This window comes from Erpetoichthys calabaricus, chromosome 9 (genome assembly GCF_900747795.2).
Source record: "Erpetoichthys calabaricus chromosome 9, fErpCal1.3, whole genome shotgun sequence".
Lineage (NCBI taxonomy): Eukaryota > Metazoa > Chordata > Cladistia > Polypteriformes > Polypteridae > Erpetoichthys > Erpetoichthys calabaricus.
The window spans coordinates 181,737,414-181,759,378 of record NC_041402.2 but is presented as its reverse complement, the minus strand read 5'-3'; the positions used below and the strand labels follow the sequence as shown (position 1 = coordinate 181,759,378).

General features: G+C 45.6%; 1 protein-coding gene across 2 annotated transcripts in view; it reads right to left on the bottom strand.

Moving 5' to 3' along the window:
* Nucleotides 1-21,965, bottom strand: part of LOC114656918 (neuronal calcium sensor 1) — a 73,486-nt gene that overhangs the window by 18,505 nt on the left and 33,016 nt on the right. For both annotated transcript variants that reach the window (XM_028808534.2, XM_051931962.1), the window contains exon 3: nucleotides 14,353-14,377. In XM_028808534.2, coding sequence (XP_028664367.1) covers nucleotides 14,353-14,377 — 25 coding nt within the window. The remainder of the gene's footprint in view (nucleotides 1-14,352; nucleotides 14,378-21,965) is intronic.

The following is a 21,965-nucleotide window of genomic DNA, read 5'->3' as shown; positions in this document are numbered from 1 at the left end:
ATATGCCAGGCAGCTGCTCCACATCCCAATTCCCCTTCTCTTGACGGAATTATATTTTTCCAGCACATGCATTACAATGCGCCCTCAGAGCAGGCGCACCGTGGAGCACGAGTGCCAACACAAGGGCGATCACTCGGGAGCGGGGTGTTTACGCTGACGGGAAATTCATTATTACTAATTAATGAGGACACAATAGAAGCACATCCCAGACCGCAGTCGGCCGCATCGATAATTCGATGTCGCCTTGCGCTCTTTTCAGCGACTCCTAGACGGGCAGCAAGTTTACCACCTGCTGGAAAAGCTGCCACTTCTCTTCTGGACTAGAATGTATGGTACACGTGTTTTAAACAGTGTATTTGAAAGTGTGCGCTGTCACCTACAGCTATACACAGTAATATATACACGGATAGTGTTAAATTAATACTCAAGTTATATATTGTGGTATTGCCGCTACTTCTTGCAACAAGAAGACCAACATGGAGTTTGCATGTTCTCGCCGTGCTTGCATCCGGGTGCTCTGCTTTCCTCCCGTAGTCCAAGGACTGGCCATGCTAAACTAGCGTGCATGCGCATGTGTGTTCATTCTGAAACGTGCCGGTGTCCAGTTCAGGGATTGTTCCTGCCTTGCGCCGGGTGTTTGTTCAGATAAACTCTGGCTTCCCAGCGATCCTACTTTAGATTAGCGAGACTGGAAGATCAACTGTTGTACACTGCTTTAAAGTGATCGCTGCTACAAAGAAACATACAAAAACTATCACAAAGTAATTAGAAGTTATGTTATGGTTTTCAAAGTGTGTGCCATCACAAAGAACTTTACAAAACAATAATTTTTTAAACTTATATAGCACCTTTTAAACTGAGCGCTGTAACAAAGAAGTGCACAAAGCAATCATCTTCATACAACACGGTCACAAAGCAATTTTAACTTATTCAGTGCCAGTCAGTCTTGTCACAATGAACGTAATCAATCTTTATGGCCTCAAAGCCAAATTTTCATTTTATACAGTTTCTTTCAAAGCGAGTACTGTGACAAAGAACACTGTGCAATTTTTATTTCATTATGGCACTCTTTCAATTGAGTTCCATCTTAAAAGGCCTTTACAAACCAAACAATCTTTACTTTGCACAGCACTTTTCAATAATGAACATATGGTCTCAAAGTACCGTTCAATTCTATGGATCTATTATATAGCGACTTTTACTTCTATTTATCTTGAGTACTTTTAATTCTACCTTTCTATTATATAACACATTTTACTTTTATGTATCACCATTATGTAATTTCAATTCTATTATACATTGCCTTTTACTTCTATTAGTTATATAGTGCCTTTCAATTCTATCAATTCTATCTTCCATCTATATATCATCCATCCATCCACCCATTTTCCAGCCCGCTGAATCCGAACACAGGGTCACGGGGGTCTGCTGGAGCCAATCCCAGCCAACACAGGGCACAAGGCAGGAAACAATCCTGGGCAGGGTGCCAACCCACCGCAGGACACACACAAACACACCCACACACCAAGCACACACTAGGGCCAAGTTAGAATCGCCAATCCACCTAACCTGCATGTCTTTGGACTGTGGGAGGAAACCGGAGCGCCCGGAGGAAACCCACGCAAACACGGGGAGAACATGCAAACTCCACGCAGGGCGGACCCGGGAATCGAACCCAGGTCCCCAGATCTCCCAATTGCGAGGCAGCAGCGCTACCCACTGCGCCACCATGCCGCCCCCATCTATATATCTTCCAGTAAATTGAATTCTGTTATAAAGTGACTTTCACTTCTAGATTCATATCTTATAATAATCTTTAATTCTATCTATCTATCTCTTATATAGTGCAGGGGTGGCCAACTCTGATCCTGGAGGGCTGCAGTGGCTGCAGGTTTTTGTTCCAACCCAGTTTCTTAATTCGACGCCAATCCTCCCCATAACAGATCTTATTTAATTTCATGGCTTGTTATTGTTTTAACTCTACCATGTTTGTTCATTCTTAAATCACAGATGATTGTTTTTCCCTTTCTCATGATTCATGTGTCATCCAAGTGATTTGAAGCCTAAAACGGAGGATTCATTTTCAGTTCTTCACTTTCTCTTCAGTTTCCTTCTGAGCACTTCATTAAACCAAATAGTGGATGATGAATACACCCGGGTGGAAATGGAGACAAGCTCGATGGAGAACTGCTGGTTTCTTTGTCATCTGCATCGTATTGCTAATAAGGAGCAGTTAAAGCAACGAATACCAGTGTTTAAGACTAAAATAAGCAATTAAGGGTTCAAAATCTTAACAAGCGAGATCACGAAAACGAAGCAGAAAAATGTCACTTGAGCAATAAGCGCTTCATCATAACTGACTTCTCATGAAGCAGTAAGGTTGGAACAAAAACTGAAGCCACTGCAGCCCTCTAGGACCGACATTGCTCAGCCCTGATTTAAAGGGTTCCAGTTTTAAATAGCAAATAAATTAAATGAAGTTAATTAGTAGCAAGAACTGGTCACTTAAGAGTGAAAACCTGTAGCCACTGTGGCTCTCTTGGAATGGAGTTGGCTATCTATCTATTATATAGTGCCTTTTCCATCCATATATCTATGCATCCATCCATCTAGGTCAGGGGTGGGCAGTGTCGGTCCTGGGGAGCCGCAGTTGCTTCAGTTTTTCATTCCAACCCAATTGTTTAATTAGAAACCGATCCTTGCCAATCTCAGACCTTATTTAATTTTATGTTTTTTTAGTCTGCACAATGTAAGGTTTTCTTATCACAGATTTTTTTCCTTTCCAAGGATAGCATCCAAATTATTTGAAGCTTAAAGTGGATCATTTTCAGTGTGTCACATTTTTCTATTAAGTGTTTTATTAAATCAAACAGTGCATGATAAACACACACAGATGTAAACAGAAAAAAGTTAGATGGAGAACTGCTGGCTGCTTTGTCTTTTACATCTTATTGCTAATAAGGAGCCATTAAAAACTGAATGCAGCGGTTTACGATTGAAATAAGCAATGAAGGGTAGGAAACCTTAACTAGCGATACCACTAAAATGAAGCATCAAAATAACACTTAAGCAATAAGTACTTCGTCAGCAATAATTGAGTTCTCATTAAGAAACTGGGTTGGAACAAATACCTGCAGCCACTCACCAGGACCGACATTACCCACCCCGATAGTTTATAGTACTTTCTGTCACAAGTCCGCACAGCAACCGGGCTCTTTGGTGTATCAGTAGCGTGTTTTGTAGCGGGTACATTCCAAGCACTTTCAGAAATTATTTTTATATAGCGCCTTTTTATACCAGTCGCTGTTACCATATACTTGAAGTGTTTTCTTTTTAAATTTATATCGTACCATTCGTAGTACCCAGCATCACACAAGGCTTAAGGAAATAACCCTGATTATATTTGTCTTGATTATAGTTGCAGTCTCTTTTGAAATCAGTTCATTTCCGTTGTATATAGCGTCTCTCTGATGTTTTACTAATGCCTTTCATAGTGTGTTTTATTGGATTATCACTCCTTTTTTCGTAAAGGAAATGGCACAAAAGCGCTTTCAAAAGCCACGAGCCGCCATTGTCTGGGAAGGCTTTCAAAAAGTGGGCGGTGTCTCAAATCGCTGTACACCCCAAGTGTCAGACTTTACACTCGCTTGCCTCCAATAGCTTTCACTTTTTATTGTCAATAGCACCTCTGAAAGCAGAGGCATCATGGTGGGTTAGTGGTTAGCGCTGTTGTCTCGGAGCTCAATTCCCAGAAGTGGAGACTGGAGTTTGCCTGTTCTCCGCCGTGCTGGGTTTCATCCCTTGCAGCCTAAATACCCTAGAACGTTACCTCCTAAATGCGGAGATCGACAAGACGCGGCTGTTTTGTCTTTAGTGAAACTTAACCTTTGCGCTGCAGCGACTGGAAAGTGAAAGGCACTTAGTGAAATTTGAATTCGTACAAGTGAGCCACTGGATCTCCCGGCATCATCTCTCCTGCTGCCTGCATGTCCGCACGCACCACTATACTGTTACTGTGGCGTTGTGGTGGTTAGGGACTTGGACTTGAAACGCTGAGGTTGTGGGTTCAAATCTCGCTGTGATGACACCGTGTGATTATGAGCAAGTCACTTCACCTTCCTGTATTCTAATTGGGAAACCAAAAAGAAATGAAATCAACGGTACCTTACGTGTTGCAAGTCTCCTTGGATAAAGCCGTCAGACAAATGATAAAGAGTAATAATATTATGGTCCATAAATTCACCAATTTGCATACTCATTACAAATGTAATGGTGTCCCTGTGTTATAGCTGGAACCTGTAGTGAAAGGCGCTGTAGCAAGGAGATGCAATTACTTGTTATCTCACATTGAGAAAGGGTCGTTTTCATTTTGAGACCACTAAATCCAAAGTTTGGCACTGGGGGCTAGACAGAAACAAACATGGACAGGGCTCCATCCATTTCAGGGCAAACACACACACACACACACACACACGCCAAACACACACAAGTTGCAATTTAGCGTTGCCAGTTCACTTAACAGTGGGAGGAAACTGTAAACCCACGCAGACACGGGGAGACCCTAGCAGCGCTACTGCATGCGCCACTGTGCTGTCCTCAGTGAGAAAAGGTGCAATATTAAAACAGTTATTACATTTTACAAATGTGCTTTTTGGGATAAAATCTACTGTGTGATATATCTTTATTTTTTAATTCTTTAACAATTTTGCCATCAAGGCGCTGTATAAATCAACGACTCGACTTCATGTGTTCCTATGAATACACAATCCATCCATCCATCCATTTTCCAACCCGCTGAATCCGAACACAGGGTCACGGGGGTCTGCTGGAGCCAATCCCAGCCAACACAGGGCACAAGGCAGGGAACCAATCCTGGGCAGGGTGCCAACCCACCACAGGACACACACAAACACACCCACACACCAGGGCCAATTTAGAATCGCCAATCCACCTAACCTGCATGTCTTTGGACTGTGGGAGGAAACCGGAGTACCCAGAGGAAACCCACGCAGACACGGGGAGAACATGCAAACTCCACGCAGGGAGGACCCGGGAAGCGAACCCAGGTCCCCAGGTCTCCCAACTGCGAGGCAGCAGCGCTACCCACTGCGCCACCGTGCCGCCGAATACACAATTCACAGTTGAATATTCCATTCCTAGTTCATCGTTTCTGTCGAGGCTGTACTTTTTTTCTATAAAAGGCGCTATAATATCATGTAAGGATTCCACTTTACTTGTTCCTATGGATACTCCCTTCACTGATGGATTTTTGGTTAAATTCTCAGCTCTTCTTATTCCCTGTCAAGATTGCACTTTCTGCCATGCAAGGCACCATACGAAGAAATAAAAGACGCGACTTTACTTGTTGCTACAGACTCTCAATACAGCGTTTCATTTTGTTTGTGTATATATACACATACAGTATATACGAGGTGTAATCGAAACATATGGTGAATGTTTAAACTGAAAGAAAAAGTAAACAATAAAAGACAAATTGCCATTAAACTCCCTCAAAATACCCCCCCCCCCCCCCCCCCCCCCCTTTGCAATGAACACACTTATTCTATCGTTGTCGCCACTTTCTGAAGCAGTTCTGGAAGTCCTCGATGTCCTAATCGATTCCAAACGTTTACCTTTCATGGTCATTCTGACTTTAGGGATGAGCCAGAAGTCGCACGGAGCCAGGTCAGGTGAATAAAGTGGATGAGGACACATCCTAATGTTTTTATTTGAATATTGAAATTGCAGTATACCAGAAGCGATGTGTGACACGGAGCATCGCCAAAATTTCACGTTAATGCGTTGTTCGCGATCCATGATTTACGTCACATTTTAAAACACACCTTCTCTCAACCGGAGCTCACAACCGACTGATTGCACCAACCAACTTGAAACTTGTCACCCACTGCTACTAAGGTTCGACGTGCCGCTTCCCGTATTGAAGATCTCTGCCTTTCCATTGGATGACGCTCGGCAGCTGCAATCACCGTATTTTTTGATCACACCTCGTATGTACTGTGCTGTGTATATACACACAAACACATATACACTTACAGGTATATATAAAGCGACAGAAATTCCATACCAGGGCCACCGCAGCCTATCCCGACAGCACGCGCGCACTCGCACTCCCTCATATTTTGGGGTCGTTTTCATAGTCGTTTGGTCACCTAACGTGCACGTCTTTAGGGATGCAGGCAGAAAATCGAAGCCCCCGGGGTACACAGACAACGATCGGCCGCATGGATTCGAGAGGCAGAGCTGTAATCTTCTCTGAATGTTGTTGTTGCTGGTTCTCCAGATAATAAGGAGATTCGAGTTCATTTTAATGTGCACTTTTCCACTCATTCACCGTGCATCCGTTTTGGAACTTGCTTAACTCAGTTTAGACGTCGTAGGGGGCCGACCTCTCTCTTTACTTCTGCGCATCATTTCTGCGTTTCTTTAATTACTGTACTTAACAGCAAATCAATATGGCTCTGCCATTCCTCATTATAGAAGGCATAAGCTATGTAAGGCATTGATTTAGTTTAGGGTCTGCGTGTCTGTGCCCTAAATTCCAATGAATATTACATGAGTCGTTCAACTTATTCTCTGTTTTGTTTTTTTCCGATTTTTTCTTTATCATATGCCAGCCGCAATTGGACATTTCTTGATTGTGTGACAGAAAAGCCACCATTCAGAATAATAGGCAGCACTTGTGCTGCCAGCACGTCTGGATTCGTGTGCCAATGCTCATCCACTGAACAACTCTCAGGTGTGAAACCATCTGCAGGGCCATCAGCTGTCACGTTCTCTTTACAGTTTGAACAGTCACAGGAGACAAATAAATAAATAAACCAATACTGGAACACAATCGACCTCCTCCGTACCACCACATCATCGTTCAGTCGGTATACAGTCGGTATACTGCGTGTTTATGAGGCAATCAGAGATTGCAATCGAAGAGGGTGAAGTGACCGTGACTCGGACCATATTAAAAATGGCTTCTGTCAAGGCGCCGCTGATTGGACTTCACCCAAAGCCCCCGATATCTCCGTTAAGGACCCACTGTCGCGCTCCGCACACCCGTCCTCAAGGCCTGCGCATCGCCCACCACACAGACAGCAGGGCTCTGCTTCCTCCTGACACAATTCCCCCAACTCTGATCCGCCCCAGTAATTATACGCCATATGCCGCCACCTGCCTGCAGACTGCGCCGCTCTGGATTTCCTGATGGCACATTATGCAAGATGTTATGCAAAGTCGGAATTAAAAATAAAATAAAATAAAGCACAGACACATGCCACGTAGATGCTGGGCATGGTAAATTAACAGGAAAACACAAACGCGTAACACTGAACAAAGGGGGTTAGCTCATCCCTTAAATTAGTCAAAAAACGATTTTATACCGTATAAATGCCCAGCGGTCAGACTAGACGGGCTGCAGAACGAATGGATGTGTGCAGGGATGTGCAGTACAGCTGAACAAACGGACACAAAAACAGAAGAGAAGACAACCGAATTGCGTCGCGCAGGATGCCCTATAAGATGGCACTCTCTGCCAGTCTGGACTTCCGGGGTACGTGCTGTGATTGTAGACGTGCGACTTGGCACAAGTTGGGCAAGACAGAGAGAGAGAGAAAAAAAAAATGAAAAGTACGAAATTGTGTGAAGGAATGAAGAAGGAAATTAGAAGGGAAATGAGTGAGGCAGCAAGTGGAAATGAAAATGGATGAGCGAGTGGGTGAGTGAAAATGAAATGCAATGAATAATGAATAAATAAACGAAAGAACGACAACAGTAAGATAAATTAAAACAACGGAACGGCCTGGCATGAAGGAATACAAAAGAATTAGTGAATGTGACGTTAAAATAATTTTTTTTTTTTTTTTTGCATTTATATAGCGCTTTTCTCGCTACTCAAAGCGCTTAGCAATTGCAAGTTAAGGGCCTTGCTTAAGGGCCCAACAGAGCAGAGTCCCTTTTTGGCATTTACGGGATTCGAACCGGCAACCTTCTGATTGCCAGTGCAGATCCCTAACCTCAGAGCCACCACTCCGCGAGGGAGCGAAGGAGTGAATAAAAATACAAGAAATGAAAGGGTGAATGAAGATGAAATGAAATAATGGAGTGAAGATGACATTAAATTAAAAGGAAGAGCTGAATGGAAGCGTATTCCATGGACTAGTGAGTGAGTGAAAATGAAGTTAAACAAAACTTGAAAAAAAAATAAAAGGCCTGGTAAAGTTGAAAAAAGGTATTGAACAAAATCATGAAAATTTATGAAAGATTTTAAATAAATGAATATGAAATGAAATATACTGTACAATTAGTATATGAAAGAGTGAATAAAAATGCAATGGATCAATTAATGAATTGCTGTGCAACTGAATGAGTGAATAAAATGAAATGAGTGAATGAAAAATGAAGGAGGAAAATAAAATAAAGTGAAGGAATCAGTGAAAGAGGGAGTGAAAATAAAAATCAGATGAAGAATAAACAAATAAAAAGATGAACCAAACATTGACAGGGTAGGGAGAAAAACAAAACACTTGGAAAAGAAAAAATAAAAATAAATGAAAGCGAGTGAATGAGTGAAGCTATCTAGGTGCGTGTGTGCCCAGGGGTCCGTGACAGCAAGGGACCTTATCATCAATCCCAAATGGAGTATCTTCAAGTCAAAAAGATCAAGCCGTGCCAAAGTTCTTTAGAGGATCCTACCCAAGAGGACAATGAATCGATAAAGTCTTACACTGAAACAAAAAGTGAAAAATAATATGTGCATATGCTGCATTGTTAAAAGTACGATCAACTATTTGTTAAGAAGCTAAGTCACCCAGGCGCCGGTGGGGGTCTTAATCCAGCCTTGAGTTAGCCAGTGAAAATGGAATGAAGTGAAGGAGTGAATTCATATCGCTAATGAGTGACCACCACCAGGTGTCACTGTATGGCGGGTGAACCTGAGTGAAATGGGCATGAAGGACAACGGATAAGCAGCTGGATTTTACTCTTCATGTAGGAAGCTAAAGTGTCTTTCTAACATCTGATGGGCCACAATGATAAATCAGCCATTATCACAAGCACCAGGGGGTCTCCCGAGTGCCTGCACACTCCACAGGTCCTGTTCTACCCTCACTGCACACCTCAGGCTGCTCATAATTGAAGAAATGAGCCACTAACTCATGGAAGTCGTGTATGCGACAGGTTTTCACACATCTTTGTCACCCTCACCCACCCAAACTCCACAGCATAGCAATGAATAACAAGAATCATCTGTTGGTGTCAACCCTCACCCTGCCCTCACTAACCAAGTAAGGGTAGATATGGATACGTACACATACAAGCAAACACGCATACACACTCACATTCCTAGACCTGCTTAAAGCAATTCAAAGTCTGAAGTGGCTGGAGCCCACCCTAACAGCATCAGGAGTACAGCCAGGACCACCCGTGGACAGGGCGCTGGTCCATCACAATTTAAAACACACACATCTGAATTCCTCCAAACTAAAAACACACCTCCACCCACCACCGTGTAGCACCATTTTGCTCCATCGTTCAACAATGAGCATTCACATTGCCCACCATAACAGTCAGTGCCACATGATGAGCCAAAGCTGCTACTCAAGGGCGAGAGTCATAGGCCTCACACTTTTTTCCTCAGCCATGACACTTTGTGATCACATTGCCAACCTTCGATGGATTATGGGAAAAACCAGGGAGTACAGAAAGACCTCATCATATGTTTTATCGATTATTCAAAGGCATTCAATGTTCTTGAGCACAACAAGCTCTGGACCTGCCTGAAGGAAGCGGGGCACACCACCACACCCGACCAAGCTGATAGAATTGCTCTATCGAGATCAAGAAGCTACAGTCCGAACACCATATGGAGACATGGACTGCATCGTTCAAGACCAGAAAGGATGCATCCTGTCATCAGCAGTTTTTAACCTGTACGCAGAAGCTGTCATGCGACGAGAAGACCTGGATGAGTCAAAGACTGGCGTGAAAACAGGCGGGAGAAACATCAACAACCTCCGATACACTGAGGACACTACCCGGCTGGCTGAAAACAAGTAGGATCTCAAACGTGTGATCATGAATGTCAAAGAAGAAAGTGAGAAGGTTGGACTGCACTCGAGTTTCAAGAAGACAGAGATCACGACACGACTGCAAAAAATGTGAGCGTCAATATCAAGATCGACAATAAAGAAACTGAAGTGGTTGAAGATTTCATCTCTCTTGGCTCTAAAAGTGATCACGGCTGCAGCCCTGAGATCAAGAGACAGCTGGCACTTGGGAGAAATGTGACGGTCAGTATGAACAGCATAAGGAAGAGCAAAGGCATTAGGCTGGCAACTACATGTAGACTGGTCAGTGCAACCTGGACGCTGAGAAAGGCAGACAGGCGAAGGATCGATGCTTTTTGATGCCCAACCTACCTGGACGGGGGTCTCCTAAGGTTTCTTCCATTTTTTCCCTACTAGGGTTTTTTTTGGGAGTTTTTCCTTGTCATCTTAAGAGAGTTAAGGCTGAGGGGGCTGTCAAGAGGCAGGGCCTGTTAAAGCCCATTACGGCACTCCTTGTGTGATTTTGGGCTACACAAAGATAAATTGTATAATATTGCATTGTATTTTGAGCTGTGGTGCTGGAGACGTCTACTACACATTCCATGGACAATCAGAATAACGGAACCAATCCGTTCAAACCGAAACTCTCACTCCTACTTTGGTGACATCATGTGGAGCAGGTCACCAGAAATGGACGTCATGCTTGGAATGGTCAGTGGCAAAAGAGGAAGAGGCCACCCAAGAACTCACTGGATAGAAAACATCAAGGAAGATACTGGACTGAACATAGCAGAACTGACAGAAGCCACAAGAGATCGGAAGACGTGGAGATCATTGATCCATAGAGCAGCTGTAGAGTCCTACTCGACTGAACGGATAAACGGAAACAGACACAAGGGGTAACATCGCCCTCTATGGGACAAGAGTGGCAGTGCACCCCACTCTCAAAGCCTTGCGTAGCACTGCAGAAGAATCACTGAACCAACTTAGCCTGTTCAGATGGCAGCATCAGAGCGCCGAGTTCAAATCCTGAGGCCTGGCAACTCTCAAAATGTCTGCACGAGTTTTCCTCCCACATTTCAATGACATGCAGGTTAAGTGGACTGGTAATTCTAAAGGGGCGGCATGGTGGCGCAGTGGGTAGCGCTGCTGCCTCGCAGTTGGGAGATCTGGGGACCTGGGTTCGCTTCCCGGGTCCTCCCTGCGTGGAGTTTGCATGTTCTCCCCGTGTCTGCATGGGTTTTCTCCGGGCGCTCCGGTTTCCTCCCACAGTCCAAAGACATGCAGTTTAGGTGGATTGGTGATTCTAAATTGGCCCTAGTGTGTGCTTGGTGTGTGGGTGTGTTTGTGTGTGTCCTGCGGTGGGTTGGCACCCTGCCTGGGATTGGTTCCTGCCTTGTGCCCTGTGTTGGCTGGGATTGGCTCCAGCAGACCCCCGTGACCCTGTGTTCGGATTCAGCGGGTTGGAAAATGGATGGATGGATGGATGGTAATTCTAAAGTGCAGGTGAGCGAATGAGCGCACATACATGTATGTGTGTATTGGACTGGCTCCCCGTCAGAGTTGTCTCAGACTTGTGCCCAATACTTCTAGAATAGTCTGTGTTTCTGTATTCCCAAATGTGAATAAAACAGACTGGAGAAAGCAGCGCTCAAATATTGGAAGGTGTGACGCTAGAGTGGATGGCCACACTCCCATGGGACATCTCACTTGTGCTACCTAACAGAAACTGGGCTAGGAATTCTCATGAAAGCCTTGCTGGGCAACATGTCACACATCCCCTTGTTACATCCCTCGCAATACCTGGTCATGCCACAGACAATTAGAAGGAGCTAGTTATCAAGTGGGCAGCATGGTGGTACAGTGGGTAGTGCTGCTGCCTCGCAGTTAGGGGACCTGGGTTCGCTTCCCGGGTCCTCCCTGCGTGGAGTTTGCATGTTCTCCCTGTGTCTGCGTGGGTTTCCTCCCACAGTCCAAAGACATGCAGGTTAGGTGCATTGGCGATTCAAATTGTCCCTAGTGTGTGCTTGGTATGTGTGTGTGTGCCTTGCAGTGGGCTGGCACCCTGCCCAGGGTTTGTTTCCTGCCTTGCACCCTGCCCAGGGTTTTTTCCTGTGTTGGCTGGGATTGGCTCCAACAGACCCCCATGACCCTGTTGTTAGGATATAGCGGGTTGGATAATGGATGGATGGATAGTTATCAAGTGTGCCAATCTGGAGTGCACAGCACTGGCTAGAGGCTGTCACTTTGGCAGTTTAGAGAGTAGAATGGCAATGGGCTCAGTGGAATGCCGGTTAAAATCCGGAGGCCATTATGATGGTAAGATACCCCTGGTCTCTATGCCAGCCATCGCCCTCCACCCAGCACACCATACCTGTGCCAAATTTGCCACTTACTCAATACGGTCCTAGTGGCCATAAAAGATATTGCATCTCACATTGTAAAAGTCCATTGTTTTCCTACACTTTTTACGGCTGTGTTGGCAGGTGTGACTTCGTGGGTGGCTGGGCACACGTTTGTGATCTCTTGTACTTCACAAGGCTTCTTTGTCATACAGAAAGGTTTGCGCCATAAGGAAATAAAATATGCAAAAAGAAACCCGATACCTTCGGCCTTCCTGCGTCTGGGAGCGCTTTGTTCTTCGGCTACTCTGATCCTGTGTGACCACATTCCTCAGACGGCATCCCAGGAAAAATACTCTTTCCCTCCCCCCCATACCCCCACCCCCCAACCTGAAATCAAAGCACCTTCTCTACCATGCCCTAGAAAACTGGCATCTTCGTCACCCTGCCCAGGTCCAAAAAGGGAATCAGCAGGGCAGAAAAGTAGTTGCGTGCCAGGTCACAAGTACCAGTTCTCAAAGTGAGGTGGATGGCATGTTTAGTCTGGTGGTTTTGGTGGGGGGGGGGGGGGGTCTTGCTGAAAGCAACTAGCAGAGAGGGAATCGGACTCAGCCACCACTGGACAGGACATTCTGTTCAATGACCAAAGTGATGATGTGGCCAAGGAGCTGACAGATATATTAGGAAACTGCTGGCATCAAAGCCAGTGTCCATTGGAAGTGCCCACTCATCTCTGATGGACACTTCAAAAGTTGGAGTGAAGTGACAAAGGTCATCATCTCCTAGAAAGAAGTAAACTGCAAAGCCATCATTTACTGGACCTCCTAATGTGAGGACAAAGTGACCAGGCTGAGAATATTCACTGGGAGTCATGGGCAGAGCTGGGAAATAAACTGGACACCTGTTGGTGTCACCGCTCTCATCCAGTGACCTCCTAATCATCCCTAATGGACAGATGAGCACAGGCTAACAGGGAAAAGAGCTGTGAAACAAAATGTGAGAACAAGAAACTGCTAAAGCGAATTTCATGGTCCTCCTAAAATGGATGCAAGTGACCAGGTCTTTGACTCTTAACTGGGAGTCATGGGAACAACCTGGAATAAAAACTGGGAGCTCGCAAGCTTCAAAAACCACCATTTACTGGTCACTCAATGACCTCTGGTGGACAACTGAGTGTGAGGATGAAGTGGCCACCCTAGGAACACTAACCAGGAGTCAGTGGCCTAGCTGGGAAAATGAAACGGGAACCCACAGGTGTCAAAGCCAAAGTCCACTAGACATTCTGAACTAATTAGCTCCGATGGGCAGTTCACCATGAGGGTGAAGTGACCAAGAAGGAGTCAATGACAGAGTTAGGAAACAAACAAGAAACCTGCTGATATCACAGCCATTGTCCTCGGATGAACAAGTGACAACAGAAACAAAGCAGCCAGACACAGAATCTTAACTGGGCTCAAGGACATAGATATGAAATAAACTGGAAGTTCTGATGGACAGGTGGGCGAAGTGACCAACCTAAGAATTTTAACAGTGAGACCAGACAAATGGCAACTGACAGGCGTCAAAGGCACTGGACACCCATCTCTAACAGGAGGTGACCAAAGTCGTCGCCTTCCAGGAAGTCACAGGCAGGACTTGTAAATAAAAGTGTGAACCCACAGGCGTCACAGCCATCACCTCCATATCATTCAGCGGGCATGATGTGTGGGACGGCTCACAGCTTCACAAACCCCTCTGCTTTGTGCGCCCCCATCTCGAAATATTTGTGACCACCACACAAAGCCGTGTCCCAGAAACTCTAATCAAAGCAAGGGTTTGCACACGCGTGGCTCCACAGACATTGAAGAAATGCTTCACGATGGGCAGATCATGATAAAGTACCACCACCACCTCCATGTTGTACCAGACAGTCACCAGAAAGATAAATCTGTGAGAAGAAATAAAGGAGCACTTACCACTGCTGGACCTCCTTCTCCGTAACTGCAAAAAAAAAAAAAGACAAAAGAATTCTTAATACTGGATTGATGTCATTCACCCAACCCGCTAGCGCCACCCACTGTCCACCACCTGTATCACATTAGGTTTCTCAGGGTGGGTGCCTATGGGCACTTTCAGTTACTGCACTGGCGTTATCACACCAGGGTCCACATTCACTGGCACTCAATCGCTCTGCGCCACTCCTACCAGTGACTTGACCATAGACCAATGTGCCAGTCACCAACCCACCAGAGAGGCCTGCTAGGCATTCATTTTACTTCTAAGAAAAGTCTTTGGTTATATAGTCATGACAAACAGTCTAGAGCAAGGGTGGGCAAAGTCAGTCCTGGAGGGCCGCAGTGGCTGCAGGTTTGTGACACACGGGTGTAAATGGAAACAAGCGAAATGGAGAAATGCTGGCTTCTTTTGTGATTTGCATCTTATTGCTAATAAGGAGCGATTAAAAACCGAGAATACAGCTGTTTAAGACTAAAATAAGTAATAAGCGTACAAAATTGTAATGAGCGAAACCACTAGTGTCACTTGAGCATTAAGTGCTTCTTATTAAGCAACTGGGTTGGACCAAAAACCTGCAGCCACTGCGGCCCACCAGGAATGATTTTGCCCAGTTAGTTATTAACATGGCCATCCTCAGATAGATAGATACAGTGGTGTGAAAAACTATTTGCCCCCTTCCTGATTTCTTATTCTTTTGCATGTTTGTCACACAAAATGTTTCTGATCATCAAACACATTTAACCATTAGTCAAATATAACACAAGTAAACACAAAATGCAGTTTTTAAATGATGGTGTTTATTATTTAGGGAGAAAAAAAATCCAAACCTACATGGCCCTGTGTGAAAAAGTAATTGCCCCCTAGTTAAAAAATAACCTAACTGTGGTGTATCACACCTGAGTTCAATTTCCGTAGCCACCCCCAGGCCTGATTACTGCCACACCTGTTTCAATCAAGAAATCACTTAAATAGGAGCTGCCTGACACAGAGAAGTAGACCAAAAGCACCTCAAAAGCTAGACATCATGCCAAGATCCAAAGAAATTCAGGAACAAATGAGAACAGAAGTAATTGAGATCTATCAGTCTGGTAAAGGTTATAAAGTCATTTCTAAAGCTTTGGGACTCCAGCGAACCACAGTGAGAGCCATTATCCACAAATGGCAAAAACATGGAACAGTGGTGAACCTTCCCAGGAGTGGCCGGCCGACCAAAATTACCCCAAGAGCGCAGAGACGACTCATCCAAGAGGTCACAAAAGACCCCAGGACAACGTCTAAAGAACTGCAGGCCTCACTTGCCTCAATTAAGGTCAGTGTTCACGACTCCACCATAACAAAAAGACTGGGCAAAAACGGCCTGCATGGCAGATTTCCAAGACGCAAACCACTGTTAAGCAAAAAGAACATTAGGGCTCGTCTCAATTTTGCTAAGAAACATTTCAATGATTGCCAAGACTTTTGGGAAAATACCTTGTGGACTGATGAGTCAAAAGTTGAATTTTTTGGAAGGCAAATGTCCCGTTACATCTGGCGTAAAAGGAACACAGCATTTCAGAAAAAGAACATCATACCAACAGTAAAATATGGTGGTGGTAGTGTGATGGTCTGGGGTTGTTTTGCTGCTTCAGGACCTGGAAGGCTTGCTGTGATAGATGGAACCATGAATTCTACTGTCTACCAAAAAATCCTGAAGGAGAATGTCCGGCCATCTGTTCGTCAACTCAAGCTGAAGCGATCTTGGGTGCTGCAACAGGACAATGACCCAAAACACACCAGCAAATCCACCTCTGAATGGCTGAAGAAAAACAAAATGAAGACTTTGGAGTGGCCTAGTCAAAGTCCTGACCTGAATCCAATTGAGATGCTATGGCATGACCTTAAAAAGGCGGTTCATGCTAGAAAACCCTCAAATAAAGCTGAATTACAACAATTTTGCAAAGATGAGTGGGCCAAAATTCCTCCAGAGCGCTGTAAAAGACTCATTGCAAGTTATCGCAAACGCTTGATTGCAGTTATTGCTGCTAAGGGTGGCCCAACCAGTTATTAGGTTCAGGGGGCAATTACTTTTTCACACAGGGCCATGTAGGTTTGGATTTTTTTTTCTCCCTAAATAATAAAAACCATCATTTACAAACTGCATTTTGTGTTTACTTGTGTTATATTTGACTAATGGTTAAATGTGTTTGATGATCAGAAACATTTTGTGTGACAAACATGCAAAAGAATAAGAAATCAGGAAGGGGGCAAATAGTTTTTCACACCACTGTAGATAGATAGATAGATAGATAGATAGATAGATAGATAGATAGATAGATAGATAGATAGATAGATAGATAGATAGATAGATAAAGACCCCTTTAGACAAAATGGTACCGAAGATGAAATCAGCTTCTCAGTCTTGTTCAGGCCATTCCGCCCTAAACAGCCTGGCATATGCTGATCATCATCTGCGATGGCTGAAGTCTGACCTGCTACAACAACCCAAGTCAAAATTGCCCTCCAACAGTTGGCATCACATTTGCCGTCCTGCCTGAAGCTTCCCTGAGGCACTGGCTGTTTTGATTTTTGATGTCTCGCATTCCCAAAGTGATGCCCACCGGCAGTAACGAGGAGGCAGACTGAAGTTCGCTCTGCCAGTTTTTTGTTTTTTTCTCGTATGACTGAGTTGGCATGTGGACCTCTGCCAGGTCTCGTTCAGTTGCCTTTGCCTGCACCCTGCCCATACAACTTCTAAATGACTACCCCCAGCAGCCAGTGTGTCAGAGACAGAATGTGGGCTTTGAGTTAAACGATTTCCAATTGGATTATCGTGAATTTCCAAGCGAGGGCCACTTAGCATTAAGGATCAAGCTATGACTTAGCGCATTTATTTATTAAAAGAATTAGGAAGATTAGCCCATCTAGTAAACCTAATCGCAGCTCCAATACCCCCAGCAGAGCACAATGATAAACATTCTGGCCTGGCAGATTTCGGCACTGGAGACCAAGCAGCCCGAGATTTCAGAGGCCGACCAACTTGTAAACCTGATCTGCAGGCCCAAGTTCTCATCTACAAACAAATGAAATTTAACAAAGACCCTTCAACTTAGTCACATGACCATTGTCTAGGGCCCTTCAGTCGGTCATCCCTAGAACCCCCTCGATTAATAACATGGCAATTTTCAGAAAACCTTAGTCACTAACATGGCAGGTGCTTTTCAAGGTCCCTCTGTTATTAACATGGCTGCTTTCAGATGCCCCGTCATTTAATAACACAACTACTTTCAGGGGCCCGCCGGGCTCTAAGATGGATGTCGTTAGGGGGTCACTAATTTAATAATAAGATCATTCTAAGGGAGCCCCTCAATTACAGGTTAATGGAGTAAATAATGAACATGTTCTCTTTTCTTGATGTCTCTCTTTTAATAATATGGCAGTTTGCAGGGGGCTCCCTTGACTAAACACATGGCCATTTTTAAGAGCTCCTTGGACACTTTTGGGGGTCACTTATTTAAAACATGATCATTTTCAAGAGCCACTCAGTCCCTGACATGTCTTCGGGGGGCACCTCGTCCAATAAAGCGAGTTTTTCAAGGGTCCCTTCCATGTTCCCATTTCGAGGTGTCTCTTTTAAGAAAATGGCAATGAGGGTCCCTCATCTTCGTGGGCACCTTGGTTGCTGCTTTCAGAAGCTCCCAGATTAGTAACATGGCCATTTTTGAGGGTCACTCATTTAATAACATCACCATTTATAACTCCAAGTACTGCCGTGCAACACTCTTGTGTCTCTTTGGAGAGTCCTTGGGTACCGCTGGTTTGACTTTGTGTCGAATGAGCGGTTGCTCATGGGGTCCTAAATGAGGCATTGTGAGGGAGCATCAGCTACAGCACGACCACCTTGCGGTGTGATTCCTGGAGGGTGATCCTCATTGTTGAGGACCCAAGTGGCTGGACCAGGCCAAGGAGCTGGCTGTGGCAGATAGATGGGGTGTTTGGTTGTTGTGATACTGGACTGCATTCCTGCCTGGGGGTTGCCAACAGGGATCCTGAGCTGTGTGGTGAGTGTGGCAACACGCTGTACCAGTGCTTGCTCCCCAACCATATGAACAACATGGATGCTTTCATGGGCCTTTCTGATAAAATTGTCATTTTTAGAAATTCTTAATCTCTAATATGGCCACAATTTGTAACATGGCCATTTTTCTGGACCACCCGTTTAATACGCTGGCCATTTTTGAAGGGTTCTTCAGTTCCCAAAACAGCTGTTTTTAAGGGTCCCTCTGTCCCTAACATGGTAATTTCCAGAGGCACCGCCGTCACCAACACAGCTCAGGGACCCCCAGAATGAAAACACAAGCATTTGTCAGGGTCACTCATTTAGTAACAGTTGTTTTTAAGGACCCCTTGATCACCAACATAGCCCTGAGGGCACTAACATGGCCTTTTTCGGGGCACCCTGCTCCATAACTCTGACATTTTCAGCAGCCCCCATTTAATAACACATATACTCTCCCCCTGCGGTGGGTTGGCACCCTGCCCAGGATTGGTTCCCTGCCTTGTGCCCTGTGTTGGCTGGGATTGGCTCCAGCAGACCCCCGTGACCCTGTGTTCGGATTCAGCGGGTTGGAAAATGGATGGATGGATATACTCTCCCCTCACTTTGAGCTCAAAGCATTTTAGAAGCAGCATTAAGCTCCCCCATTATCCTCTCTAACTGCCTGACTCAGGCTGGCCACCTCCCTGACTGACAATGACACAAATCCGAGTTGTCCAACTGCCTGGTGGTCCATCACACTGCAACCCCCCATGTTTCTCACAGAGAGGCTGTCATGTTTAATCTGTTTGAGGCTGACGGCTTACAGACACAAAGTCAAATCCCTTTGACCCCCCAAGCCTCCCGATCTCCCATATCCCCCGCCACCCACACCCCCCCCGACACGCTCTCTCTCTCTCACCAATAAACCAAACTCACCCACTCGACAAAGGCCCAGGATTGATCCACGTGGGCCAAAATGTAGGGCTTTGGTACAGGACCCCTGAGCTCAGTTAAGATTAAAACATATGGCAGTGTCACAAGGAGCCAAGTAACAGAATGGTGACATCGATCCTGGGTGTCCTTAAGCTGCTAACTAGCAAAGATTTTATGTCACAGACACTGCAGCCCCTCCCGGCTGATTTTACCAATTGCCTTAATAAAACAGCACAGTGCCCAGTGGTGCCCATTAAAAAAAATCAACACAGAGTCCATTTCTGGTTGCAGAAACGTACTCAACAAAGCCACACAGCGACCCTGTGGTACTGGTACCAAGGAAACCAGCAAGGGTCAAAGGTCATGGACACCTCGAAGTGAGCTGGAATGTGGAGACCCCACGAGTATCCCATTGTGATAAGTGTACGTGGTGTTGTGCCAGTTTTAAATAATCACGTCCTGAGAGCGTGTGGGCTCAGATCGGGTGCAGGTAGGTACAGGATGGCGCTGCTCCACAGTTGTTTGCAGTGCTTGGCTGATCGCCAAATGCGGGCACCTCATTCATACCTTGCAATGGGCGAAGGGTCTCGTCTCATCTGCACCCTAGCAGGCAATAGGAAACGGGACTGAATGAAAGAGCGAGGAGGAGAACAAAAAAGAAAAGGGGAGAAAGAGAATCGGAGCTCGAAAGGAGAAAAGATAATGGAGACGGCAGGATCAGGAGCCACCGAGGCGCGGAGAGGAAAAGGAGGCAGGCAGCCGGGAGGAGAGCCCCCTAAGAGTAGCGTAGGGCTAATGCTTGGGGGGGCCGAAGAGCATTTCATGGAGTAGTTAGAGTGACCCGATGATCATACAGGGCTCCTGCATAAGGCCGAGGAGTGGCAGCGGGAGACGAAGTAACGAGGGCTCAGAGTGGCACACTGCCAGGAGCCCGCTGTGCCAGCAGTGACCAGAGCCAAAGGGGAAAAGTTGGCTGTGCCAGTCGGAAGAACGTCTTCTCTGACTGCAGGATCCCATCTGGGGTAAGCAGAGGAGACGTCGGACATTAGACAGGATGGGCTGGGGACTACGTTTTTGGAATTGATTCCTGCTGTAGGAATTTATAGGATTTATTTATTGGATTGTTTTAACCTCCACTTTCATGTGAATTTTTTTTTTTTTTTTTTAAATAGAACTTGGATCACTGCACTGTTTTGATTTGGATTTTAATAAAAGCACCGAGCACTTTTTGCACCTACCCCTTGCTGCACATGTGTGCCCTCATGGGCCTCAGCTCATCTCAGTTCATGACTACCGATGGTTCGGGTTCAAGAGCATGGAGGCACATACAGGGAGCATGGAGTCGAGCCGAACCATCACACCCATATATTGGGAGAAGTATGGATGCCCATAACTCCTACCACCCAACCACCACTGCCCACCTTCACCCCTGATCTGACCTGGCATCATCTTTCTAAAGCCAAGGTCTCGTTATGTGACTTTGAGTCAGCAGGGCATGTCAGACTTCTCGATTGTGGTTACTGGTCTCGTCAACAGGCCATGCCAGTTTTTTTATGACTGGGCATGTCACATTCAGTGACCACGTGTCAGCCTTCCAGTACAATCGCGCTCGCCCCTTCTCCAATGCCGTACAAAGGGTTGGCAGGTACGGCGAGTTTATCCACAACCCTCAGCCCATTTTTTTTTTCTTTCTTTTTTCCCCATTCTGTTGTGGTACGTGAAACATGAGACATCAGACAAACGAGCTTCTCGTATGTTGGCGAGGTTCCTTACACCTCGTTGCTCCATTATACGCATCGTAGTATCGAGTGAGCGCTTATTGGCCGTCAGCTCTCACGTACACAGGACTCGCTCCTACGACTGAAGACCAAATCAAACCTGCTTGATCTTGTCGGGACGAGTCGTGGACTACGTGGGGCGACTTGCTGGGTACGTCACATTCACAGGAGCGCCTCACCGCCTGCCTCCGACTAGCTAAAATGGTGCTGTGATTGAAAATTCATGATGTGACATGGCCTGTAGGCCAACCACAAATAATGAGCCCCGACTGGCCCGCTCGTCCCCATAGCCCAGATGAAGAGGCCATCAAGCCCAGTAACCAGAATCCTGAGGTGTCCGCAGTTCCGGTGAACGTCTCGAGGACAAAATGAAGAGCTGTTGACAGGCTAAGCAATCTGCCACACAGCCAGGGGCACCTGAACACACAAAAGGTCACATCAACGGCCTCCTGATTGGCTCATCGATCCTCTGTTCTGGAGGAGTCATTACGAGATATTGGATTATTCTAATTGACTCTGATTGTATTTTGTTTTTTCCAATCGATTTATTGATGTGAGCCCCCTGTGGAAAACACTTCTTAATCAGCTGAGAGATGCTGGGTTGAGGGGGTGGGGTGCTAAAGGGTCATTTTAAGACCTTTGTCAACAAAGCAGCCAGATGCATGACGTGTGTGTGTGTGTGTGTGTGTGTGTGTGTGTGTGAAGGTCACAACATTCAGCCTGGCACACAGAACTCAGCAATACAGGTATCCTCACAGGTGGCGTAGTGGTAGTGCTGCTGCTTTGCAGTAAGGAGACTGTGGAAGATTGTGGGTACGCTTCCCGGTTCCTCCCTGTGTGGATAGCA